General features: G+C 41.1%; 1 protein-coding gene across 1 annotated transcript in view; it reads left to right on the top strand.

Moving 5' to 3' along the window:
* The first annotated feature begins 3026 nt into the window (after window positions 1-3026).
* CCNY (cyclin Y) overlaps window positions 3027-26006 on the top strand; it is a 119264-nt gene continuing 96284 nt past the window's right edge. The window contains exon 1 of the mRNA XM_054273765.1: window positions 3027-3320. Within this exon, the coding sequence (XP_054129740.1) occupies window positions 3167-3320 (154 nt within the window). The 5' untranslated portion in view covers window positions 3027-3166. The remainder of the gene's footprint in view (window positions 3321-26006) is intronic.

Below are 26006 nucleotides of genomic sequence, written 5' to 3'. Positions count from 1 at the left end.
TACTGTATGAATATTTATCAAATAATGCAGTTACATTTGCATCATGCACTTCAGATAGCTGAAATAAATAATCATAATCAAACCCTAAATATGTTTTCATGGTATATATTTCACCTCTTCTCAGCTCTTATATACCAGCAGGAGACCATTACCCTAGAGCAGCATCCCTTTTCTTTGATTTGAAATATGTATTTTAGCACCTTTGTCATTATAATGTACTTCAGCAAGCTCCTACAGTGAAAAGAGGAGGAATAAAGGTAAAAATTTAGAATGAAAGACTGTGAGTGAGAAAATAGGTAGCTGTACAGAATAACAGAACTAGGGATAGAATACAGAATGGTTTGGGTTGGAAGGGATTTTAAAGGGCATCCATCTAGTGATCACATAGTCACATCTAGTGATTAAATCCAGTGATTACATGGTCACAGCCAGTGATCACAAATTTTAAATACATTAAATTACAATGTTTAGTTTTATAATATTAGTTTTAAATAAAACACAAAGCTTAAATCAATCCTTTCTAATAAAGAAAACATGTCTTTTTAAGCTCTACTTAAACATTTAGAGAAGCAAGCTTCATAACCCATCTCCATCATTATGTGGCCTGTTTTGTTTCAAAGCTTGTGAAAATTGCAGAATAAGTATAAACTGGAAGTTTTGTCTAAGATTTTACTACAATAGATTTACAATTGTTACAAGTTTCTAAATAATTAGGGGTTATGAAATGTTTATGAAAAAATGTGGTGGGATTGATAGTGCAAGCCAAGAGTTGCCCAGTTAGCATCACCCAAAAAGAACTAAAAAGACAATGGCACTGGTGGCCTAGGAGCTGTCACACGGGTTGAAAAGGCCACAAATGAGCACAAGTCCCTGATTCCTACAGGAAGGTGGAATTTAACAGGGCAGCTCAGACAAGTCTTCCACAGAGATCTCACTAGCTTGAGGTGCTCTTGTAAAATGTGGTAAACCAGGCATTTCAGTAACATCTTACTGTTCTGTTGTGTATATAGAGATGATTGCATTCTTTAACAATCGTGTTGAGATTTTCTGATTGTTGCTTATGCCCATTTCAGATTTAACCTCCCCTGCTGCCAGGTTAGGGTCAGGCCTGGTCTGAGCAGGCTCAGGCTCAGCTGGAGAGCAGGTGAGCTCCAGTGGAGGGGCTGAGGTGCCCTCAGCAAGGGACGGCATGGTGCTGGAAGGCACTAGTTAGCATGACATCCTCCTAGACAGCATTTCTGAGAGCAGCCAGAGCTCAGCAAAGACTTTCCTTTTGTCTGGATGCAAAGCAGTGAATACACTAATACAAAAAAGATGCTAAACCTATCCCTAATCTATCTTGACTTACTCAAACACATAGGGACAATGCAACTCCAAATCTACTGATGTAACTCCAAATCTACTGCCCATCCATGTTTGGGGAGGGGAGTGTCCCTAAACTGGTTACAGAAGACATCCCCATAACAGTTTGATTTTGAAAAAAACTCACATTATTTTTCTTTCTTCTTGATTCTTTGTATTCCACTAGAGTACATTTGCATCAATAAACATTCAAAAGGCAGTTGAAAATTAAAAATTTGATTTTCTTTGCAATGTGTGATCTGAAAAAAAAAAGTAGGATAAAAAACTTACAAGCCTTTCATGTAATCATCTGACTTGAGCAGATCTTGTGAACACATCAGATATCATGAGATGCCTGGTAGATTAAGTCATGGCTCCCTGGACACAGGGCTGCAAGTCAAAGCTTCTTTTATAAACACAGAAAAGTTCCTTTCTCTTGTCAAATTATCAGTGTATTCATTCAACTACCATGACTCAGACCTCCACCAGTCAAGAGATTTGCTCAGATTACAAAGATTTAAAGAAAAAAAAAAAAAACACACACAACAAAAAAGACTAATGAAAGCCATGCACAATCCCCATCTTCAACATGACTTTGAGTAGGGCAAAACCGGATTTTTGACAGGGAAAGCCCTGAACACAGGGAAGGTGTTACAAAGGGGCACTTAACACCCTCTCATTGCTCTGTGGTGTTATTTTTGGGACGGTCAGTCCACAGGAGAGTTTAACAAGTTCTCAAAGAATCCGTGCAGTCCCTTCAAATCTCTGGGACAGCAGTGACTCTCTCCGGATGGATGCGGGTCCCCACGGCGGGGCAGGCGCGGGGCCAGCCGGGCTCGGGCTCCGGTCTGGATCCGGGCAGCCGCGGGGTCCCCGCTGCGGACAGGAGCTCGGGGGGTCCCGAGGAGCTCCGGGGGCAGCGGGGAGGCCTCGGCACGGCCGGGCCCCTGAGGGGAGGGGAACGACCGGGAGCGACGGGCAGCGCCTGCCGTGCCCGCTCCCTGTGGCACCAGCGCGCTGAGCCCCGGGCTGTGGGAGAGACTCCGTGCCCGCTCCCTGTGGCACCAGAGCACTGAGCCCCGGGCTGTGGGAGAGGGTCCGTGCCCGCTCCCCCCGGCACCAGGGCGCTGAGCCCCGGGCTGTGGGAGAGGGTCTGTGCCCGCTCCCCCCGGCACCAGGGCGCTGAGCCCCGGGCAGTGGGAGAGGGTCCGTGCCCGTATGCAGGACGCTCGAGTGAGGAGGGCCGGGGACCCAGGGGCCGGCGCACCGGGAGCCCCGAGGCCGCGGCTCAGGGGGGCCTCCGTCGGTGACTGCCGGGGCGGCCCCACGGCCGAGCCGGGTTCCGTCGCCGTCTCTCCCGCAGCCCGCCCGGCGGGAGGCGTCACCGCCCGCTTGAACCGGAACCGGTTCGCGGGGGCCGCCCGGGGCGGCTGCTGCTGCCGCCGCCGCTGCTGCTGCGGTGTCGCTGCCGCGGAGGCTGCGACGCTGCCGCGTGGGTGCGTGCGCGGAGCGGGCCCGGCGGCTGCGCGGGGGCGGGGGAGGATGGGGCTGTGCCCCGGCGGGCCCCGCGCTGCCCGCCCGCGGAGGAGGGCGGCTTAGCTGCCGCAGCCCACGCCGGCGGGCCGCGCTGCGGGGCCGCCTCCGCGGATGAGCCGCCGGGGGGAACCGCCGGCGAGTGCAGCCGCAGGGCGCCGCAACCGCCGCCTCCTCCCCCGCCGCCGCTCCCTCTTGTCGCCGCTGCCGCCCATGGCTTCCCGCCACCCCCGCTGACCGGCCGCCCCTCGCCTCCTCCCGAGCCGGGCCGGGCCGGGGCCGGGCAGAGAAGATGGGGAACACCACGTCCTGCTGCGTCTCCTCCAGCCCCAAGCTGCGGCGGAATGCCCACTCTCGGCTGGAGTCCTACCGCCCCGAGGCCGAGCTGAGCCGGGAGGACACGGGCTGCAACCTGCAGCACATCAGCGACCGGGAGAACATCGACGGTGAGCGCGGGCGGGCGCCCGGGGAGCCCCCGCAGCCCTTCCCCTCCCCTCCGCTCCCTGCGGCGGGCTCGGCTCTGCCCCGGCCATTCCCCGGCGGGTGGGGCCGGGCCGGCCGGTCCCGCTGCCCCGGTACCGTGTGCCTCCGGTGCTGGTCCCCGTGCCCGCGGGGCTCACGGGGATGCCGCGGCACATTCCGCCTCCAGAGCTGCTCCTGTCCCCGGGGAGAGCTGTGCGGGACCCTTCCAGCGGAGGCTGGGAGCATCCTCGCACCGCGCCGCATCCTCTGGCTGGGTGCAGCTCTGCAGCCCCGGGTCTGCGCTGCCGAGACCCTGCGCCCTTCAGAGGATCGTGAGGTGACATTAGGGGCGGGCTCGGACACCCGGGCTCGGCCGTGGCCCAGGGCAGCGTCCCTCGCCCTTGGCAGGGCTGGCTGTGCCGAGCTCACGTCACCTGCCGGGATGTCACCTGCCAGGCCTCTGCAGGGGTGAGCGTTTAAAGGACAAACCCTGCCGGAGATAAAAGTGGGAGAAATGTTTCCCATGACAACCTTCTCTTTCAGTGACTTTTTCTTCCGTTGCTGTCATGATGAGGCGCAGTGCTCATCATGAATACTGCCTTGCCCTCTCTTTTCTCTGCAGAGATATTAAAAAAGCCATGTTCCTGTTGGTTTAGTCGTGACTGAATGTGGTGCCATTCGGGCTGGCCAGAATACAGCTTTATTTTAAAGATGTGGGCTGAGTTAATGTATACATGTAATTTAGTTTTTGATTAGCTGAAGTATTTAGTCCTAAAACTTTACTTGCTAAAAGGTCAGCTATCTCATGGGTTTGTTCAGTGAACAAGCCCATGAGGCTTTTGGTAGAAAGCCAGAAAGAAGGACTTTGGTGCCCTTCAGTTTGCCGTCCACATTTTTTTCACAGCTTATTACATTGTGATTTTAGTGCAGAATTCAATGTTCTGTCACTTCTTGACACTGGTAAAGTTGTGAATCCTGTGGAAGCATATAGGTACCCTCACCAGTTTCTTTCAGTGAGGTACATTCTAGAAGTAGGAATGTTTTTCAGATGCCTTTGCTACACGCAGCTGAAAAATGGAGTGTAACAGGATCAGTAGGTGGAAAAAAATACATAATGGTCTGATCTGAGAAAGCCAGGGAGATGAAAGAACCAATTGTTGATCTGTGAATGATTAATTCTTCCAGCATCAGTGGTGTGCAGTGTAGCAGGATGCAGCTCTCTCTGATGGTACGGATTTCTCCATCTATAACAACACAAGCTGCAGTAAACTTTTTGGTCAGAGATGTGTGGGTTCTGTGCCTTGTTCTCGGTGTAGTTTTTTTTAATGGATGGGAAGAAGAGCTTTGATGGGAATAGTAAGTGCATGTGTGCTTGCTGAAATGTGCATGCAATGCAGATAAGTTCCTGCATCTTAGCAGATATTTGCAAAAAACCCCAAGAGATCTTTACTGGTTGGTGGTTTCATTTGTTGCGTCAAGGTACATGGGTGTTCTCTCTTCTCCTTTAAAGTGTGGCATGTGTCAAGTGTAGAGTTGTAACCTGTTGTTCGAACACAGAAAACACCTCATGCATTATTTATATTTACATTTTGTTGGTTTTCATCTGGAGCCATTGTCAGTTTCAAATGGGCAAGCTGTCTTCAAATTTGGGAACAAACAGTTATGGGTTTCCTTTTTATGCTTTACTCACTCTTGGCCATTTTTATGGATAGAGTCTGAGAAGTAAGTTTTCACTGGGAAGACTGATGGGTAATAGATGTGTCTACATTCAGAACAACTGGACAGACTGGGATAAAACAACTTTCTGAAGCGTGCTTTGTTGCAGGTCTGTTGCACTGGAGTCACGCTCACTGACGGTCTCTTGGTTAGAGGTGATGACTGAGTATTAAATGTAATAGGATGATTCTTTGTTTCTGAAATTTTATTTTGTATTGGACTAGCTATTATGTTTTTGTTGTTAGATTGTTTGAAGTTGTGTGGCATACAGACATTTATGGATCTGACACTGGGATGGGGAAAACCCTTCGCAGTAGAGACCTCTGATGATATTTTTGCCATTTTAGAATGAAAGAACAATAGTCTGGTTATCTGTGTTGTGAAGAGAGAATGCTGAATGTTTGTTCCTGAGTGTTCCTGCAAGTCATAAGGTTTCTCAAATTAGTAGTGTTGGCAAATGTGCCTTTTTTTATTAAATGAATGATGACAAAGACTAATGCACTGAAAGGAAACTTTTTTGACACTTCAAATTTATTTCTCACTGTTCTTCAAGTGAGAGGCCTTCCATCCCGCTTGGGTATGTGTGTCAGTGACAGGTCTCAAAGTGCAAATTTGTGTCTCTAATGAGCATTTACTTTGTCACTGGTACTTTCAGGAACTGTAAAAATCATGTCATGCAGTGTCTTAGTTACTGTGTTTTGTGTGGAAGTTGTTTTAATGCTCATACTGATGGAAATTCAGGAAACATTTTATTTTTTGAAGTGGGTAAATCTACTTGAATAAATGAAGAACTTTTAGAACCTTTAAGTTAGCTGTGGGCTATTTTAAGCTTTTAAGAGATGCGTGGTTTTCACTATTCCAGGCCCTGTTCTGGCAGTATGGGAGAGAGAAAAAAATAAAGAGGGAAGGATGTCAAATCTTAAGAGTAATTTAACTGGAAATTTTAGTACTAGTGGAACTGTTTGACATCTGCCTCTCTTATGTGCTTCATAAGGAAATACTCATCAAATCTGCCTTCAAAAATCATGCTTTTGAATTCTCTAATTCAAGTTCCATACCCAATCCACTACTAGTTTTTCAAAGAACTGGTGGAGAAATTATTTTCCAGTAGGAATTAGTTTTATAACAAAATACTTCTACATCACTGGTACTTGGCCAGAAAAATGTCAATTTCTGGAATATTTTTCAAGTGTTTGTAAATTGGCATCTGAAGGAGAAGGGGAATTTGGAAAGAGTTTTGATGAGGAGGAATTTATCAAGAGAATTATTCTGGAGAATAGTAAAGTTGAATTTGCCTCTTTTCCTCTTTTTTCTTCCCCTCAAATTTCTCAGAAGGTAGTGGACTTCTACAAACATCCACACAAGCAAAATGCCTCTCTGAATATTGTGCAGTCACCAGAATGCTTTGTTTTTGTTTGTTTCCGAATGTTTTTTTGTTTATTTTATTGTCAGTTTCCACAGGCCCATGATAATGAAGAACACTTAACAGAATTTTAGTGTTTTTCTCTTTTGAGGAAGGGCAAGAAGGTAGCTGTAACATACAGAGATTACCTTCTGGCTTTGATGATTTATTGCTTAGGGTGAGCTTCCACATTTTTCAGTGCTTCACTTTTAGAAGTTAACTTTAAAAAAAATTGTGGCAGTGGATTCAATACTTGTAGATTCCTACATCTGTTTGCCATCAAGACCTTTTTTTACAGCAGTCAATGGCAGCCATAAGTAAAAACGGTTGAGACCTTTGTGTGGCAGATTGTGCATCTCTCAGGATGCAAACTCTGGCCTGTGCAAGCAGCTAGGTGTGTGCACGGTGTCGGTGCTCGCTGCCTGGGCTGCCCAGAGCCCACACTCCCCTTGCCCTGTGCTTCAGCAAGGCACAATCAGAGCCAGTTTAGCTTGGGAAAGGCAGCATGTGCTCAGGTGTGATCGCTCTGTTTGGAGCATGATTTCTACAGCCAGCTTTTCAAGTATGGATCTGCAGTGAGGGAGTGAAAGGAAATGTCTTACTACAAATATAATGGTGTGAAGCAAAGCTGATACCATACAATGAAACTGGCCAAAAGGCTGTTCTTGAAATAGAGACTAGATGGAGAATTCATAGGCTATTTCAAGAAAAGATGGTTCTTAATGTTCAGCTTCTCCCCTTTTTCCCCCTTCATCCCACAAAACTCAGATTTATTTTTTTCCCCTCTTGATAAACTTCTGCTAGTGTCACTAGGTCATGCATTGCTAGTTCACATAATGCCTTGTGCAACTGTGCATCACTGATAAACCTTTTCAGCCCTTTTCAATCATGGGTCAATCATGTTAATTTTTTTGCTGCATAATGCACAGGCTCCTTAGAACGGACTGCTTTTAAAAAAGCTGTTTATTTGCTCATTTATGTTTTTTTTTTTTCCTCCAGCTTCTTGGAACTGGCATAAGAGGGGCTCTGACATGGGATTAGTTACTATTTGTGTATGTCTTGGCTGCTAGGTTTTATAAGAGTTACAAGATTTTAGCAAAATAGAAGGACGTTTTAAAATGTCTGCCCCATATACCTAATGGAATTTTGCTGAAAGGGAATACTGGTGTTTTCAAGAGCTAGGGCATGATGGGTTGCACATTGTGAAGGAACTGACCTACTTCACAAAAGTCAAGACATAAGCATTTCAGAAGCAAATTAAACATCCAGTGTGCTGCACACAGACATTCCTGCTAAAACACGGATTGTAAAAGGACAGGCCTTCTTTAAAAACAAAGCCTATTTTATGGAAATTCTCTTTCAAAAAATGTTCTTGTTTAGCCAGAACTCCAGCACAGAGGTGATCTGTGTGTTTTTCAGTACTACTGTTTAGGTGTTTGGTGTTATCTACCTAAGCATTTGTCAGAAGTCATGTATCAAGGTTCCCCTGCGTTCTGATGCATGAAAAAATTAAAAATGCAGCCTGCTGTGGCCTACGTTGGTGAACCTAGGCCTAAACTGCACCTTGCTAATGATGCCTCCTGCACAGTTTTCTTTTTCCTCCTGTGGCCAGCCTCATCTGGTTATTCTGTCTGTGCCCTGCTTCTCCTCAGAGACACCATCGTGTCATACAGAGCCTTCCTGAAACCTCATTTTTGCATTGTTCACATCAAAATAATAAATTTACACCCTGTATTTTCATATTTAGCTGGAGAAACTTTCAGAGGTGCACATACTAAGGCTAGTCATATCTGAACTTACTTCTAAGAAATTTTATTAGTGCGCTGCCATCTGATTAGTATTTTCTTTGCAAGTGAGTTGTACAGTCGTGGCTGGGTAAATTGGTACTTGAAACAGAAGGAAAAACGTAAAATTATAGGCGTCAGAAAATGGAAGGACTACTGTATTTTGAGATATTTTGGACAAAAACCAGTCCTGGTGGGACACCATACAGCAGCTTACTGACATCATGAATGCCTTTTTCTAGCTGCTCTGGTATCCTGAGGCTGGAAGGGGAGTAAGTGAGCAATGTTTGGCACTACCTGATGGCTGTCCTTGTCCTTGTCCTGCCAGCCAGCTGCACATCAGACACAGTCTAAATATCTTCCTTGCTTAACATCTTTGCAAGAATATGAAACACACTTTGCAAACTGAAAGCATATATATAGCCTGTCTCTGAGCTTTCCATGTAGAAATGAATTTACATTACTTTTGCTTCTTTTCCATTCCTCTGGACTTGGATAAATAGAACTTTAAAAATTTATTAATTTGCTATGTGCATTCCGACATATGGAGTGATCTTTTTCACTTCATCCTGCAGAATATTTAATATATGTGCCACACCTCTCTGAAATGTGTGTGAAGAGCTGGTAAGCATTAATAAATCTTTTAAATCTAGAACCATGGATGGACTAGATGGACTATTCCAAGCAGTGTGCATAGGTGGTGCCTTCACTGGAGTAGTTACGACTTCCTTTATCTTCTGTAAGGAGAACGAGCAGTTTGTAAGGAGTTTTATTCCTTACAAACCAACTTTAAAAGCAAATATTCCAGAATTGCTGAAATGGACTGTTGGGATGTTAATTTCCTTAGCTGAAGCTTTTTGCAAAATCGACCAAAGTTCAGAGATGGTTTTACTGAGCTCAACTTAAACTAGCTTTTGTTGCTGATTTTGTAGGCCCCAGTAGGAGCATCCCCAACTCTTGTGCTGCTTCTGAGAGGACTGGTTTTAAATTTGGAGGGCTCAGTAGCCCGAACTGGGTTGGGAAACAACTTAGTCTTCAGACCAAAGCTCCTGCTTCTAATCCTTAACTAGTATAGGAGCTGGTCAAATGTTTTAATTTGTTTGTTTCCTTTCTCTTCATGCCTATAACATTTTGGGGCTGCAAATTGGAAAGGGTTTTTAGATCATTCAGCTAGAACAAGATTCTCAGATCATCAAGATTCACATTTTCCATGAACTGGTGTTAGAATCATGGAACATTCTGAGTTGGAAGAGACCCACAAGGATCATTGAAGTCCAGCTCCTATTTATTTACTTCTCTCTTTATTTCTTTGGAAATGAATACTGTTTCTTTTAAGTCAGGGTGATGCTGTGACCATGTTGCTGAAATTCCTTTGGTATGCCATCAATAGGTGCAGTTTGCACTGCAAAACTGTCCTCCTCCTGTAGCTTTTGGTGGTTTGAACAAAATGTATCAATAAAATCAATGTTTTTGGTACTGCAAGGGGCACTTGATTACTGTCTTTGTTTGCATGAAAATGTTGCAGAAGACTGCAATAGTTGAATGGTCAGACAAGGTTATGGAATAGAGCTAATCCCAAGATTAAAAGCGAATTTTCATCCACCTTGTGTGACATTTCCCATGCTCTTTTCCACTGTGATTCTTAGAGGGAGAATCTGCACTGTAATATCCTTCTCTCTGCAATCAGAAGAGTCAGCCTTCAACTACTGACTCCTAATTTTCTTTTAAATAAAAATCCACCCAGCATTCGTTTAAAAAGTTCTATCTCAAACTTTTGGCTTGCTTATCTTTTTTTTGTCTGCAAAATGATTCTTGGCTGTGGCTGAGATCCAGAAGATATCAGATGGGAAGTGAAAGTATTTGCTTTCAGCAGTATTGAAACCAATATGAGAACGTGTTGAAATTTTAAAGGATTGTTGTCTTTGCTGTGTTGGTATTTCATTAAGAGTGGGAATTGATGAATTGTTCCTTCATCTGAAAGTTGAGTTGTAAGGAGACAAAACTTACAGAAGATATAGAGGACTCCAGGGCTTTGTAAAGTCAGGCTACACAAAGTGATGTGATAAAGATGCAAGACTTAATGGTACAGGGATTCTTTTATAGATCCAGAATGTAGAATTACTGGCGTGCTTAAAATTGTTTCTGTTCTGCATTTTATCCCTGCACATCAGTATTCTGGGAAGTGGTACCTTTTTGTTGCCATGTTGTTATTTGTTTTATGACATCTTAAGGGACACTTCCAACTGAAAAAGATACTTATTACCATCTTTATTCCTGGGAAAAAGTCATTCATTTCAGATATTGAAAGTAGTACTGCATGGGAAAGAAGCTGTGCTTGGTCAGCAGAGATATTTCACATTGCTATCCTACACTTTTTCACCACTGTGCAAGCTCTCTGTGCAGGGGGTAATTTAGGAATTGTCAGTAGATGAGACTGTGTATGTGAAATGACTGGCATTATTAAAAATTATGCTTTTGTGCTATTTATCAATAGTTCCATTTTAGAGCTAAATATATGGTTTCTTTATCCTCCTTCCTGACCTTCCCATGGAAGGACATTGCATTGGATTAGAAGGTCCAAAGTTTGGGAATTGTAGCTGATCCTGAGCACAGCAGACCGTGCTTCCCTGCTTTGACCAAAAGAAGCTTTCAGGCTGTGGTCAGTGAGCTTTACAAGCAGCAATTATATCTGTGAAGTACTTGGTGAGCTGTGTTGTGCTGTAAAGTAATGCGAGTGATCTAAAGACCTTGAAGAAGGTCTTTGAGCATTTGAAATTAATTAGATCTCTTCATTCCTAGGCTCACGTTTGGAGTTTTAGATCTCATCTGTTTATCTAGCTTGAAAAAAGTTGTCTCTGTGGTATAAAGGCAGTTTTCATTCAGTGAACTGTAGTCTCTACTAATTTGGTGTGGGTCTGCCCCCACTTCCTCCTCTTCAAAGAATGCTGTTAGAATAACCAGTGTGAAATACAGGTTGGAAAAAGAAGAGGTTACAATTAATCCTAAAAGAAATTTTGATTTCCAGACAGTTGGTTTGCTTATTATAGAACGGCAGTTTCCCATGTGTTTGTGAGGTAGAACCACAGCTATTAGGAATTGGGATCTTCAAATCTCTTTTTATTCCTGTTTGGTTTGTTTTCTCTTTATTTTGGAGAACTTTGAAAGACTCATTTTGTTTTTATTAATTAAGTTTATGACATACAGAACTGAAATCAACAGAGTTAAAATTAATAAGTCCAGTGGCAAAATATTTTGCCTAACAATTCATAGCATCATTCTGCTTTGTTTATAATTAGGGAAAAAACAGTTTCAGATTTTATTAGAAAGAATTTTATGTCTAGTTGCTGGCAAAGTTTCAACTGCTGCTATAGGCAGAATCTTAAATCCGTTGGATCTCCAAACTCAGTAAAATCTGTTGAGGATGACCTATAATGTGAAATTCTCTGCTCTATTCACTATCACTTTTAAAATAAGGATTGTAATTAACCACTTGACACAGTTGTTCATAGATGTGGTTTGAAATCCTAGTATTTCCATTTTTAAATAGCAATCAGTGATTGATTTATTTGCATTTGGAGTGACCAGTTCCTGTATCTTAACTTCAGAATTACGATACATGAGCTTTTTCTGGTTAGTATAATGATATTTCTTGTTAAATTCATATGCAGAGGATTTCAAAGTTGAGATAGTACAATAAGCATCAAGGTAAGATCCAGTTTCACAAGGGAGCAGCAAGATCCCTTGCCTGTGCCTGTGCTGTGAGCTGTGTGCCAGTCCCACCTGGTGCTCCCTGTGAATGCTCAGCTCTCAGCGGCCCCTCCTTGGAGCTGGTTGTTGTGACTGTTCCTGGCTGGCAGAAATCCACATGCAGTTATTCACTCAGCCGGTGGAGGCTGAAAGTGTGTGGAGAGTTTGGAAGTGCAATTGTGTTTTAAGCTTTCAAAGCACACTTCTGCAGCTAAATGTCCTCCTTTCTTCTAGGATAATTCACTTGGGGTAAGTGTCTAGAATGCTGCATTCATAATATTCAGTTACTCCCTCTGTGTCAGACATGGAAATTTGAATTGTAATTGTATGGAGGATTTTCTGTATTTTTTCATGGAATTAGGGACAGGAAGGATTCCTGTAACTGAGATGGTTTTAAAGATCAAGTCTGTGATAAAAATAATAAGAAGTAGGAGAGATTTCACTGTTTGTTTCATAGAGAAAAAGAAAACAATACCACCTTTGAAAGCTAAAGGAAACAAAAAACCAATTCAAAGTTCCACATATAAGCAGTGATGCAAATTCTAAATCTAGAAAATAGTGTCCCCTGGGCAAAAATGGATATTTAAGTGAAGGGGACAGTGCCAAGTTAAATTGGACTGGAAATGAATGTTTTGTGAAAAGTAAGCTTTCAACGTTAAATCACATTTCTTTAAAAAATATTATGGTAAAGAATTATTTTTGTAACAAGTATTTGAGTCACAGTTCATGCAATCCAAACGATAAAGTTTTATATTACTACATGAGAACCTGAATATTATACAACTGCTCTCATACTTTCACATATTTGGCTGTGTATAGGGGGATAGACTGTAGCAAAATAAAGACAGTGCAGAAGGTAATCTCACCCCTGAGGAGTTGCACCTGTGCTAATTACCAGAGATTAGGAACAGGCCTGCCCTTAACAGGCCACAGCTGTGTCCAGTGATGATGAGTGCTATAAGAGAGTGGGTTAGCTGCGTGAGGAGAGCTGCAGTTAGGTGGTTGTGCTGTGAGGAGAGATGGAGTTTGTTGGTTGCGCTGTGAAGACAAGAAGAAGGAGGAGTCAGTGCTGTGAGGAGCTGACCAAGAGAAATCACCAAGAAGGTATGGGGGCTTTTGCAGTAAGACGGCAACAGTTGTTGGTTGTTTTTTTTATTGCTGTTGTTTTTCTCCTTACTGCATGTTTTGATTTTGAATATAAATTTGCAGTTCAACAGCAGTGAAATTAGGTATGATTGTGGGTAGAAAAGGAGAAGAGAACTTAAGGAATCACTTCTGTAGTTCTTTTGTCTCTGATTTTGTGTTGATTATCTCAAAATGGATTCCCATGGATGTACCGATGTCTTTGTTACTGTAGGGAAAAAACAAGTGCACTCATGCGGACTGTACTGGGTGGTTATTTGAGCGAGCAATGGTGCTGGCACTGTGGCTGCTGCCAGGCCTGGGTGCTGCAGAGCAGGAGCTGGCAGTGGGATCCCTGCACCAGGGAAGGGTTTGTGCAGCATGGCCTGGCCATGGCCCTTGTGCCCCAGTGTCCTCCTGCCCCTGGTGGCAGGGTTAGCTCAGGGCCTGCTCTGGGGCTGGGTAACTGATGGAAACCCAGCGTGCCATTTGTCCTTGGGGTATCTCTGAGCTGCAGGAGGCTCTGGGCTTCGGCAGAAGCAGAGCAGATTCTGCCCCCACTTATTTTATCTTTGTGTGTGTGGTCTTGAATGGCAGCTTTGGTCTTCAGGTCTTATGTTTAACAAATGTATTGGAATATAATGTTTGGAAAGTAAGAAGTTAGTTTATGTTTTTTTGGTGTGTTTCTAGTAAAATGGTAAAAGCAGCTTTGAGCTGAAAGATCAATATATTCCCTTTTGATCATTCTTCCAGTGATTTTTGATGATTCTTCCATCCTTGTTGCTTTACCAAGACTGTCTGATTTTTATCTCCTTTTTCTTTCTTCTTCCCCTTTGTTTTGTGTCACACTGTCATAATCTGCCTTACTTGCCTGTGCTCAGCCCAGCCTTCTTCTACCCCCACCACTCAGACATCCTGTCCCTGGTCTCATCTCCTCCTACTTGCCCCCTTCTATTTTGCAGTTCTTTTGGGGTGATGAGGAGTGCACAACAGTTACAGTTTGTTCTAGAGCAGGGTCAGTGAAGATTCCAGGGTGGCAGCATGGCTGTCAACACTGAATTCAAAGCCCTGTATTATCTTAGGTCATGATTTCATTTCAACATTTGCTGCACATTCCTATTTTCCTCCCTCTCCTACATGTTTTACAGACAAGCAAATAGTCCTTGTTCTCTTGGATCTGTGTGGTGGTTATCCACAAATTGGTAAGATTTCTGTTTCTGCATTGTGTCTTTGGACTTCCAAGTGCATTTTGAGATCTATAATTTTCTTAGTATCTTTTGGAGATTTGTGTTTTATAATGAATGTGTGTCCTGAAATACAGTTTGGGATAACAAACCGTGGTGCATGAGCTGCAATTCTTAAACAGGCTGTGAAGCTGTGTAGGTTTTTTTCTTTTTAAAGAATGTGGAATGCATATACACTGCTTTCTTCTGAATAAAAAGCTGAAAAGAGAATTAGTTGGTAGGAGTCTTAAGATCTGCATTTCATGGAAGAAATTTCCTGGTAATTACCATCTTTGTAATTGAAACTCTGCCCATTATTCAATGTGTCCAGCTGTATGTAAATCTTCTCTAACCATGTGTTTTTGCATTTCTTTCCTCATGCAAATGAACATTCTTGGTTTCTATCAGGGGACTCAAATCTGACTGATTTGGTGTGCCCTAAGTGAAAGACAGGGTCTCTTGCTGCAAGAGGATTTCTTTCTATTGAAGGAATGGGAATGTGCTTGAGCTCACCATTGTCCAAACCAGTGGGATTGGTGGCCTCTTCTGGCCAGGGATACCTGGCAGACCAGGTGGCACCCTGAGGGGCTGGCAGGGCAGCAAGGGCAGTTGTGCTGTCACTGTGAGTTCCTGGAGTCCAGCCCAGTCCTGTCCTGAAAGGTAGTGGTGGGACCATGTCTGGTGCTCCTCCTCCTCTTGGCTTTGTTAGTCTGGGCTTTTGGCCATATGGAGGTTTTTGTTTGTAGGTCAGAAGAGATCTCCATCCCTGCTGTCTACTTCTAGAAAAGTGTTTTGCAGAAGGCTGCTGACATGTGTGCTTGCCGTGCTCCCCTTGCTGGCTGTGCCATCATCTCCACCAGCATCCTTCCCCCTGGTGATGCTGTGCTAATCAAAACTGGGGCAATGTCACATGCTGAGTCAGCACACTGTCAAATGTGGCTGTAGCTGTATAACTGGTCTTATTTATGCCATAAAAATTATATTTTATTGCAGCTAGATTTCATGAGAGTATGCTGACTTACTTGAGCCATTGCCGGTTCTTACACGGAGGTTTTAATCCTGGTTTTCATTGAGGTAAAATAGCTCTGATGCAGATATAAAAGAGATAAGCTGTTACAGGTAACTATCAAATGGAGGGTGGTATAATTCATGATGAACTGCTGCACCCCTGCCAAAGCAGTATATAATGAAGTGTGGAGTGTCACTTCAGCAGTGCATATAAAGTGTAGACTCCGGTGCATTGCTGGCTGTAAAACACATTTGCAATGGTACTGAAGCATCTAAGCTTGTGCTATCAAACAGTTAACTCCTATGATAAATTTTCTAACCAGGGCCCATGAGAATGTCTTGTTGAAGTAATTCAGAACATGGAACTTGCTCTTGCAAGACTCTTAGTATTCAGCAAGGCACTTGTTGAAAGAGGATATTGCGTCTGATTTCTATTTAGTCCTGTTAGCTTCCTATTTCTTGCTGCACATCTCTTTCCTCAAGTAACTAAGGTACTTTTTTCTTTGTATCTGATAGAAAATAATAGGGCAAGTATGCACTGAGAGAACTTAATTATTGATGTCTTCTAGAGTTGATAATATCTACTTGTAACCTGGAAAATAAACTTTACCCAGGAGCCTGACTGATATCTGGAAAGATCTCTGTGGCATCGTTCAAGTAAGATTTGACGATATTTACTTACTGTTTATGGAGAAACCCAAGACTTAGTTCAAAAAACCAGTTTTATGCCACTGCGAAGTGGTGTTACTTGCCTGTCTTGCTGTTTGGGTCTGGTCGTCATTTTCATGCTCTAAATTTTTGTTGTGTCTTTTTCTTTTGTCTTCTGTTTATCCCTTTTTGGCAGGGTTTATTGTTTTTCCACAAGTAAGCTTTCTTACCTATTCTTATCTAATAGCAAACTGAAGGTTATCCAGAACTCGGCCATGATAGCATTTTTTGGTGCCATAACTAAACTTGGGGTATTTTCTCAATGGAATTTAAAATAGATTGGGGGAAAAAGTCTGAGTTTCCTTCTGATAATATAAAGCAGCTATGTCCAGGCACATGCCTTTGTGTTTTAAATAAATAGCTAGTATATTGGTAGTTAGCATTAATTATTTCCATTAGCTTCATTCCTTTGATTAAAAAGCATCATTGTCATCTCTGTGGTGGTACCCTGACCTAGTAAACAATGGAGAATCAGAAATGACTTCCAAATGAAGGTTGTTGTTGTGAAGAACAACACTTTGTGCTCATGCTTGTGCTTATTGGCATAATATAATAATGGCTAACTTATGTGTTTTCAAGCTGAGACTACAGTAAGAAATGTCCTTGGCTTTCTATTTATCAGAAATATGAAATTAACAAAAACCCAAAAGGATTTGTGATATGAACAAAGAAAGCTGAAAACTACTTGAATATTAAATAGTTTGCAAATATTACGCCTGACTCTTGGGAACAGAATTCATTTTCAAGTTAATATATGTCCTCTTCCCCTTAATGGAAATTTTTATTTCCCTGATATTAAATATTTTTAGAGACAATATCTTGATGCTGCAAGCTAGAATTAAAAATATCAGTTGGCATCTTTGAAGCAAAGCAATCTCCATGTCAACAAGTAATATTTGTGGGAGAATGAAAAACCCTTAAAGCATGCTAGAAGACATAGTTTTATTCACTGCAACTGCAGACTGTAGTACAAGTTGCAGCATCGCTAATTTGCTTGTTCCAATACCTTTCTCAGGGAATTTAGTACAATTAAGTTTAGGGAAATTTGTCTCTTTATTTTCCAAGGTGATATATATTGAAGTGAGATCTGAGGTTTGGCAGTTTCTTCAGGGTGTAGAATTTTTCAGAAGCCTGCAAGAAAAGAAATGGAGATGTTTTCTGCCAGTTTAGACCAAAGAAAAAGTTAATCTAGTCTTTGTGGTAAACAGAAGTTAATTCTTTGCTTCCTTAAAAATAAAATAATGCTGGGAGATTTGAAGTAGATTTTGTTTTAGTTATAGGGTTATTTGGTTTTTTTGTGTACATGTACATATGTATACATGTGTTTATATAAATTTATTTAAAACCCCTCATGACTACAACATTTTAGTCGAGAAAATTCAGGGTTCTGTGTGACTGTAGAAATTCTACCAGCAATGTGTAAATTGAATAAAACTGATAACAGCCAAAGACTCACTTTGCTAATTCCTTTACAACTCTGTACACTGTACAATTGCTCTTCTTGACTTCTATTGTTAATTCTCAAAAAAAAAAAAAAAGAGGAATACCTTGGTTTTGACTGCAAACAGCAAGGTTATCCTTTTGGGGTTTGGTGCTTGGTTGCTGGCTCACATAGGAGTCCTTCATTCTCACCAGTCCTGGCTGACAATGCCTTCTCCTGTGCTGGCTGTTGAGATGGGAAGGGCACACACTGGGAGGTGCCCTGTGGGACCTGCAGGGTGAGCAGCATGAGGTGGGCTCACTTGGCTGGGAGGTATCCAAGACAAGGTCAGCAACTTTGGTCTTCTTTGAAGATTAAGTTGGCATTGAATTATACATTTGACTTGTTTTTTTCTCTTAGAGTGAAGTTCAGCAGAGTCTCTACTTGGAGTTTAATTTATAGCTGTTTTGATAATAGGATTTTTTCCATAGCTCAAGGTTGTAGCTTTCGACCTTTTCAGTCACCTGGGTTTTTGCAAAGGACAAATTTTTTTACTATCTCAAATATTTTCTCTGTGAAAGTGTATTTAAAAGGTAGCTGACCAACTGGTCTCCTGTCTGCCTCCCTGTCTTCAGACTGAGGGTCTATTCCTGCCTCTGTCCTTTTCTGATGAGGATTTGCAATGTGTATATTATGCTAAGAGACTCACTAAATGAGACTGACTTTTAGAAAGCCAAACCTCTTGATAACTCAATAAAGCTAATAAACAAATCCAGAATAAGCCTTCACTAAGTTTTATTTCCTTCCATGACGTGCCTTACATACTTGTCTTCAAGTGTTGTGTTTGCATGTAGCAGAGAATTTGAGAAATCCCAGTTGGCCCAGACAATGTCTCTGCCAGCAGCAGCTGCTCAGATGAAGTGCACAGCACCATCTGCACTGTGCTGTGCCAGAAGAGCTTTACAGAACTGGAGAATACCTGTAAACATTTAAGACAGAGGCAAGAATTACAGCTGTCTTTAGATGTGACTCTTTTTAAAGGGAAGGTAGCACTGGCCTTAAAAAAAAATTTCCTTGTTTATAAACATCTGTATTAGATTTGGATTGCTTTTGGTACAGGAAAGTAAGTTTGTCTGTGGGATTGTTTTGGAGTGCCTGTATTCCCAGGGAGAAGGGCATGTGCTGGAGTCCTACAGAGCTGTGCTGGTGTGTGAGCAGCAGGCATCCTTACATATTTGGTACTTTAATTTTATAAGGCCTAGGCTATGTTGGTGGTCTAGGAGCACACAGTGACAAGTTTCCAGAGTTGACTAGAATGCTAAAACACGCTAATTATTTTTTGTTTACTTAATTTTATTCTCAAAAAAATTATATATTTTCTAAGGACATCCATATCAAGTGGAGTTTTCAGTGTGAAATATGGTTTTAGTGCTTGTGCTGCACAGTTGCATGCCCATAAAGGCTGATGTTTGATTTGGACTTGAAGGGAGGAGCAAGGGGCCATCTTTCTCAGTCAGCTATAGAAATAGGATAGGCTTTCTAAAACTCAGTAGTTAGTATATTTTAGCCTTGGCCTCGTGATTTCTGAAGGAGCTGTACACAGTCTTACGGTTTCTTTAGGTCTCATTTTTTTTGCGTAGAATGCTGGGAGTGATTTGAGTTTTCCATGTCCTGTAATTACACTTTGGTAGGAATGCTGTGGGGTCATCAGCTGTGCTTCATGGTCTGGGTTTTCCTTGCCTAAGCCGCGTGTGAAGGGGAAAAGAAACTGGAAACATCAAACTCCTGTTTACAGTTATAACAGTGTGTTGGGGAGCATTGTTAGCATACGCTGAAAAGAAAATTGGGTTTATATTGGGAAATACATTGCTTCTGGATAAAAGGAAGTGTTTTCTTCTAGAAAAGGTTTTTGCCAGAAAATACTGCCCTTGATTATATGGGCATCTTTAGTTATTGCAAGAATTACGTATTTGAAAGATAAGTAAAAGTCAGAGGTTAAACTAAAGTTGAGGACTAGCCACCAAGTTGTGTGTATCAAGTCTGATGATGCCTTAAACAACTGATTAAGGGGAAAAAAATTCTATCCCCCCCTCTCCCAAATTCCATACTGCACTTTTTCACAGGACAGATATTCAAGGAGGAAGCAATATTGCAATTTGAAACCACAGGCAAGTGCTCGTGCATTTGTGGTGTTACTGTTTCAGTTCCCTTTCATTTCCAATGAATAGAAAAAACTCCTGAAAGATAGTATTTCACAGATTAGTGTGCAGAATATTCACTTTACAATAGTCAACAGGTGACATTCTACACCATAATTTTTATGGATTTTATCTAAAGCTTATCCAGAACACTGATTAAGAAAAAAAAATTACCTTGGCATTTTTTGTTTAGTTAAATAGGAAAGATGTAATTTTTGTACATGTCTGTTTGCATGTCTTGGTTTGAAGCCTAATGAGGAACCCATCAGATAAAACCTATAAAATGTAGGTATCAGTATTTTCAAACTGCCCCATACCAGTTAATTTTCTGAGGTTTGAGGACTTTTCCATTTTTAATCTGTTCTGACACCATTTAAAAGCTGTTTCCAGTCATTACTGAAATTCCAAGACAGTCTCTACATTGTCTGATGCTTGAGAAGTCTGTCTATAAAAGTAAATAGACAGAAGGTGATATTATTCTGTGATCTGTTATTTTTGCTGTTATCTATTTGTAGTCACTGCCTGTGACTTGACTGATTCTCAGATGCTCACTTCTGTTTGTTTCCTAAATGTAAATGCTTTTAAACATGTAATAACCAACCATTTGGCTTTTTGCCATTTCTTGTATCTAAAAATAAGAGAGAACCAGCTGATCAGTACCTCCAGTGCAGGTGTGCAGTGTGACATGGGGTTTTATTTGGAAAATAGGCATTTCAGCAGTGTCCCTGCCCAGGGCTGTTCTCTGGATTTTCTATCTTGCTTTCATTTCGTGTGTGCAGCACTGGCAGCTGTGTCAGGGACAAGGTACAGCCGCACACGTTGTGTTTCTGCCTGGAAGTGGCTGTATTTAATTGATGGATGAACAGCCAGAGTCCACTATTGGCAGTAGTCCTGTTATTGTGTTTTTAACTAGAAATTGTTCAGTGATGGGCGTTGAAATTCCAATGAGGCAGATGGAAAGGCAGCAGAAGGCTTTTAGATTTAACAAAATTCAAGTCTTTGCTTTGGCAACACTCTCAGTTCTTCTCTCTGTTTTAACTTTGTCATGAAGGAGGGGAAGAAGGTTGCTCTAGTTAAAGAAATTAATTGCAAGCAGGTGTTAGTATTGTTAATTCTGGTTTGTGTTGATCCTTTCAGCTGTATCTGCTAACAAAGCTATATAAGCATTTTTTGTGAGGCGGCTCTTCTGTCATTTTGATGAGATTAAGTTATCTCTGACTGTTAGTATGTAATATCAGTTTTAATTGTATTGCCCTTGAAATATTATTGATGTTTTCATCGTAGATTTTCATGTTTAAAAGAAAAAGTTCTGTTACTCATGAACGCTGCTTGTTTTCTATTTTAGCTGGACTGCCTTACCTTGACTGCTGTGTAGAAAGCCCTATAGACTACTAAAGAATTGTCAGCTCTCTGGAAGACTGGTCTGGCTTCTACCTTGTTCTGCATAGTTAAAATATTCTGGTTTTGAAATGAATATATTTTCAGACACTGCTTGTTGCAATTGAAATACTGTTAATTTACTTCCAGTATTTTCCATGTCAAGTCATCTTTTATAGTCCTCTTATGTATTTTCAGTTTGTCTTTTCTGTGTTGCGAGAAAAATGCCTTTATGCATAGGGTAATTACACTATGTGATGCTGTGCTCATTCTTAGTTGTTTTTTTTAATTGCATAATCCTTCTAGTAACAATGACAGCCCCTACATATTCCTACTTGTGTATTAAGGTAAATATTCTTAAACTAATGGAAAATGGTTTGGGAGTTTGGGTCATTTATACACTGCAGGATATTGAGAACTAAAGGATACATGTAAATACAGCAAGAGGCCAGAAATATTGTTGTAGGGATTCTAAGCAGATGCAGTGTCTCTGTCCCTCCCTCTCTGTTTCTGTGTTACCACTGCTTGATAAATGGTTGATATAGGAAGTTAACATGGATTAATATTTAGAAAATAGATGCATCACCTTGAAATGTAAATGTACTAGGAAGTGAGACCAACAATGTTTAATTAATGTTTTAATGTTTCTTAAACTGATCCAAACTAAGAAATAGATATTTTATTGTAATTTGGATTTAGGAATTGATGCTTACTCAATTGATGCCTAATCATGCAAATTAACTTTTTTCCACAAATATGCATCTGCTGGTTTTCTTTACCATAAATATGATGTGATACATTATTTATAGACATTTTCAGATAATTATGTTTCCAAAATAAATAACTATTTATTCCAGATAAGTAGTTTCAGATAATTATGTTTCCAAAGTCTCCCTGAAAGGAGTGTAACTCGGATTGCCAGCCAGAGCAATGACAGTCAGAATTGTGTACCAAAGTTAGCGAGGACCTGCTGTGCTTATTGTTCTGTTTAAGTGACTTGCTGGGACAGCACTGTGAAATCAAGATACAGGAACCCCATCTTTAAAACCTCTGTTACAGTGTTTAAATGTGTGAAAGATTTGACTGGGTTATCTTCTTGTCCCCTTTGAAGAAAGCAAATGATTCAGTAGACTTCAAGCATATGATTGAATGGCCTTTTTCTCCCCATGGATTTTGAGATATGTTATTTTCAGGGAAACACCAAATCACATCTGTATGCCTTAGTATTTAAATTTTTAAAATACCAGTTTTGTATTGGTTAACAGAATTACTGGAAACTGCTTTTTTATCCCAAAGGAGTAGAGCTTCTCTTTTTAAGGTTGCTTTAGCCTGTTGCTGGATGCTGTAAGGCAGAGGTTGTTCCTTTTCTAGCTAAACTGAAGTCAGAACAGAATTGCAGTATGCTGAGAGCAAAACAGCTTCAGGGTTAACCCTGCTCTCTGTGGGCACATTGATCCCTTGGAAAGGAGTGTTTGTGTGTGCTTTGTCTAGTTCTAATTTTTGCTTCTTCAGTGGAGAAATATAACTGCCCGGTAATTTAATTTATTTTTTGACAGATTGTTTTCCTTCACTGGATTAATTTATTTACAGATTTCAAACATTCTAAGTTCTCTGAAGTCCCAAATTCTGATGCTAATTCCAGCTAAACCTGTGACACCTGTGTTCATTTATCTCAGCCATGCAATCCCTTTTAAGGGCTTGAATTTTCCTTTCTAATCTGCCAGCTCAGATCGCAGTGTTTCCTTTCAAAGCCACTCGTGTGCTCTGAAGTTGAACACTGATATCATCTGGGGCCGTGGCAGGCTGGAGCCCCATGGGTTTTATCTCTGTCTGCCATAATGTGCCTATGGTAGGCAAAATTTCTGGTCTGATCATATTTTGTGTGCGTTCTGAAAACACTGTGTCAGTTTATTTCTATAACCCAGTTAACCAACAGGTAACCAATACAAAACTATAATTTTAAAATGTTTTTTGAGCAGTTGGTACAAAGCTGCCATGTAAATACTGGACTTCAGAAACGTGTGAAGGACTTCTAATTTTATAACATTTGGGAATTTGGGAAATGACTGTGCTGTTTATCAAGCAGTGGTACTGTGGGACATAAAATGTACAGTGTGCTTTGGTTTGTCTTGGGGGAGTGCTTGCAAATTGTGTATTTGTTTCCAAAGTGTTTATGATCTGAATGAGTTAGTGGGCTTGGAGTCTGCAGCTCCGTGAAGAATTCCATGCCCCAAAGCAGAAATGCAGCACATGTGCATCCTCTGTGTTAGTCCTGCTTCTTGGAGATTTAATTTTAAGGGTTTTTCAGTCCCTAGAAATATTAATTATCAGAGCTGGCTTTGAGATCTTGGCATAATTATATGGGGATTCTGGCATGCTTTAAGAGAGAAATTGGATAGTCGTTCCTTACTTTGGAGCTGAAAGCTCCTTTATGTTTTGTCTGTGAAGTCACTGTGTCACTGTTGCAGGAAAAGGGCAATTAGGCTGTGTTTTTTACCACTACAAATTGACTTATTGCTTCTTCCCTCTGGGAATCAGTTGGGGATGAGCTTGAAATGGAGGTACTGTAAAGCTCCAACTTTAGGCTTCCCATATCTGAGTCTTTATCATAAGAGGATTGGGTAGGTTCTAAAGCCCATGTAAAGCAAGAACAAATCCTAACCCAGTTATGTCCCTTCAGAAAGGTGAATGGATAATTACTGGAGGCTGTACTTAATTTTGTGTAACAAGTCTTGACAGCCAGAGGGTGAATAAGTTGTTTCAAACAGGCATACAGCTTTCAGATAGCAAGGAATTGCAGTGTTCTGTCTAGAGGCAAGAGTAGGTATTAACCTTTAAAATATACAGCAGATATAATAACCAATGTATTAAAAACTCTTAAAACGTGATATTGGGTTTGAGTCTCTTGAACCTTGTTTGTTTGTGGTTTTTTTTTCTGTTATGGGAGTTGTGAAAACAGAAGGATTCCAAAACTTCAGTATGTTTTGCCCCTGAATCAGCAGCAGCGTATGCCTTTTCTAAAGAGGAGATTTGGTTTGCATTTCTTGATATATTTTTGTCTTCCATGTGTTAAAATGTTTTCAGGGGCCTTTCCCAAAGCTGTGTAACACCTGCAATTTTTTTTACCCAGAACAATCAATACGTTGTTAAACATAAGCAGCCAGCTGAGTTTGTGGTTCCTGTAATTTCCCATCTGATTTGTGGGGCTAGCTTGTTTCATACATACTTGTTTAGTTCTGAGAGATTTCAGGAACAAATCCCCATTAGTGTTTCAGTTTCAACATCAATAAAATTTTTAATGGTTTGATTGACCATTCATATATTATGGTATGTCACATGCTGAGAAGGCTGAAGTATTAATAATAATAATTAAGTATTTTTCCTCTCTGTCTTCTGAAAACAGGAGTGCTCTGTAATTGGACTTTAGGGGTCATCTGGTGGAGGACTCTGTGTAGCTTATTCTTTAAATAATAATACAAGGTTGTTGTAATTTTTAAGAATGAGCAATTTGCAGCTGGGATCTGTTTCCCATGGGATGGGAGGAAATGGATCCAAATTCAGACTTTGTGTTGAATTTGTTTTCTACATGTTTTTATGACTGGGGAGGAATAATTTTGACTTCATTTCTCTTTGCAGAAATGCCTATCTTCTTTCTGTAAATTAGCTTCACATTTTACTAGGTGACTTTGAATAGGCTTCCTCTTTCTCTTCCTGTCCGTAAATAACCCCTCTTTCAAGTTTGGTGCATTTGAGCTTCATTTTTGCTATCAGCACTTGTAAACAATATTATTAATTTCAGTGCTCAAGGGACAGTGCTGTTATATTTTAACTTACTGGTCATGCTTCCCCTTGGCTGAACACTTTGTGATGGGAAAGAATACTGTCTGTGCCTGGCTGATCCAATGTGGAGCCATGGCCTGAGCAAACCAACATTCTCCTTTTTCTTAGAGATGTGCTCAGTGCTGATGCAAGTCTTGGAGGCTTCTGTTATGGGCTGGCATTTGGTAACATCATAAGGATGTATGGCTGGCCAGTGGCATGTTACAGACACGTGGGAGGTTGTCAATGAATTGTGTGTTGGTAGGGGATAGTGTCTTATAAGAGAGATGATGTTTTCTGAAGTGTTTGTCTGGAGAGCTCCCTTGCTCCTGCACATTTGTTCAGATGTCTGACCATTGTTGCAAATGGTCACCCTTCCCAGTGTTTGCTCTTCCATATGTAGAAGTTTGGTTTTCTTTTGGGTTGAAGTAAACCAAGTATTGATTTGGCTCTGGCTATCTTTTCATTACAAGTTTTTTAAAGTTTGTTCTCTCCTCTGTTTTCTGTATAAAATTTCAGCAATAGTGTGATTTTGAAGGAAAAAGACAAAAATATAATGTTGCTTGCATTTTTTCTCTTGTTCTCTCATTGAATTCACTGTTGATGGTGGATCAAGAATCTTTTTCCTTTGCACTTGACAAAACAGAGGAATAGAAATGAATGAACTAAGATTTAACATTTTCTAGTATGGTAAAGTTGAAAACAAAGGAGGAATATATTTGTACTAGGAGGTGGAAGTGAAGGACTTTACATCATCTCTAAGGATGTATTTTACTGCTAAGCAATGAGGTGTGCCTGTAGCTCAAGGGCTGTATATACTATAATTCACCATACATACATATTTTGGTGGATTCTAACTAGTGGAAACCTCTGTCAGACAAGATCAGATGTAGAATGCTGAATTCACTGTGTAATACATTAAACAGAGACTTCTGTTTCTTCTTGGTCATAGCTAAACCAGTCTTAGGTCTAGTTCTGGTTCAAGCCTGGCTCCACTGCATGCAGGCATTCTCCCATGAGCCAACTGCATTTTATTTTTTGTGGTTAAACCACAAAGTGTGTGGTTAACGGAACTATTTATCTTGGTTTCCTTCATACTTATGGAAATGTACTGTGAGGATTTTACTGTGTAAAAAGGAGATTGCA

The sequence above is a fragment of the Melozone crissalis genome, unplaced genomic scaffold (assembly GCF_028551555.1).
Source record: "Melozone crissalis strain CALT ecotype California unplaced genomic scaffold, PUWL_Pcris_2 ptg000016l_1, whole genome shotgun sequence".
In the NCBI taxonomy this organism is placed as follows: Eukaryota; Metazoa; Chordata; class Aves; order Passeriformes; family Passerellidae; genus Melozone; species Melozone crissalis.
Note: the sequence above shows the minus strand (reverse complement) of the source record. Positions and strands in the feature narration are given on the sequence as shown.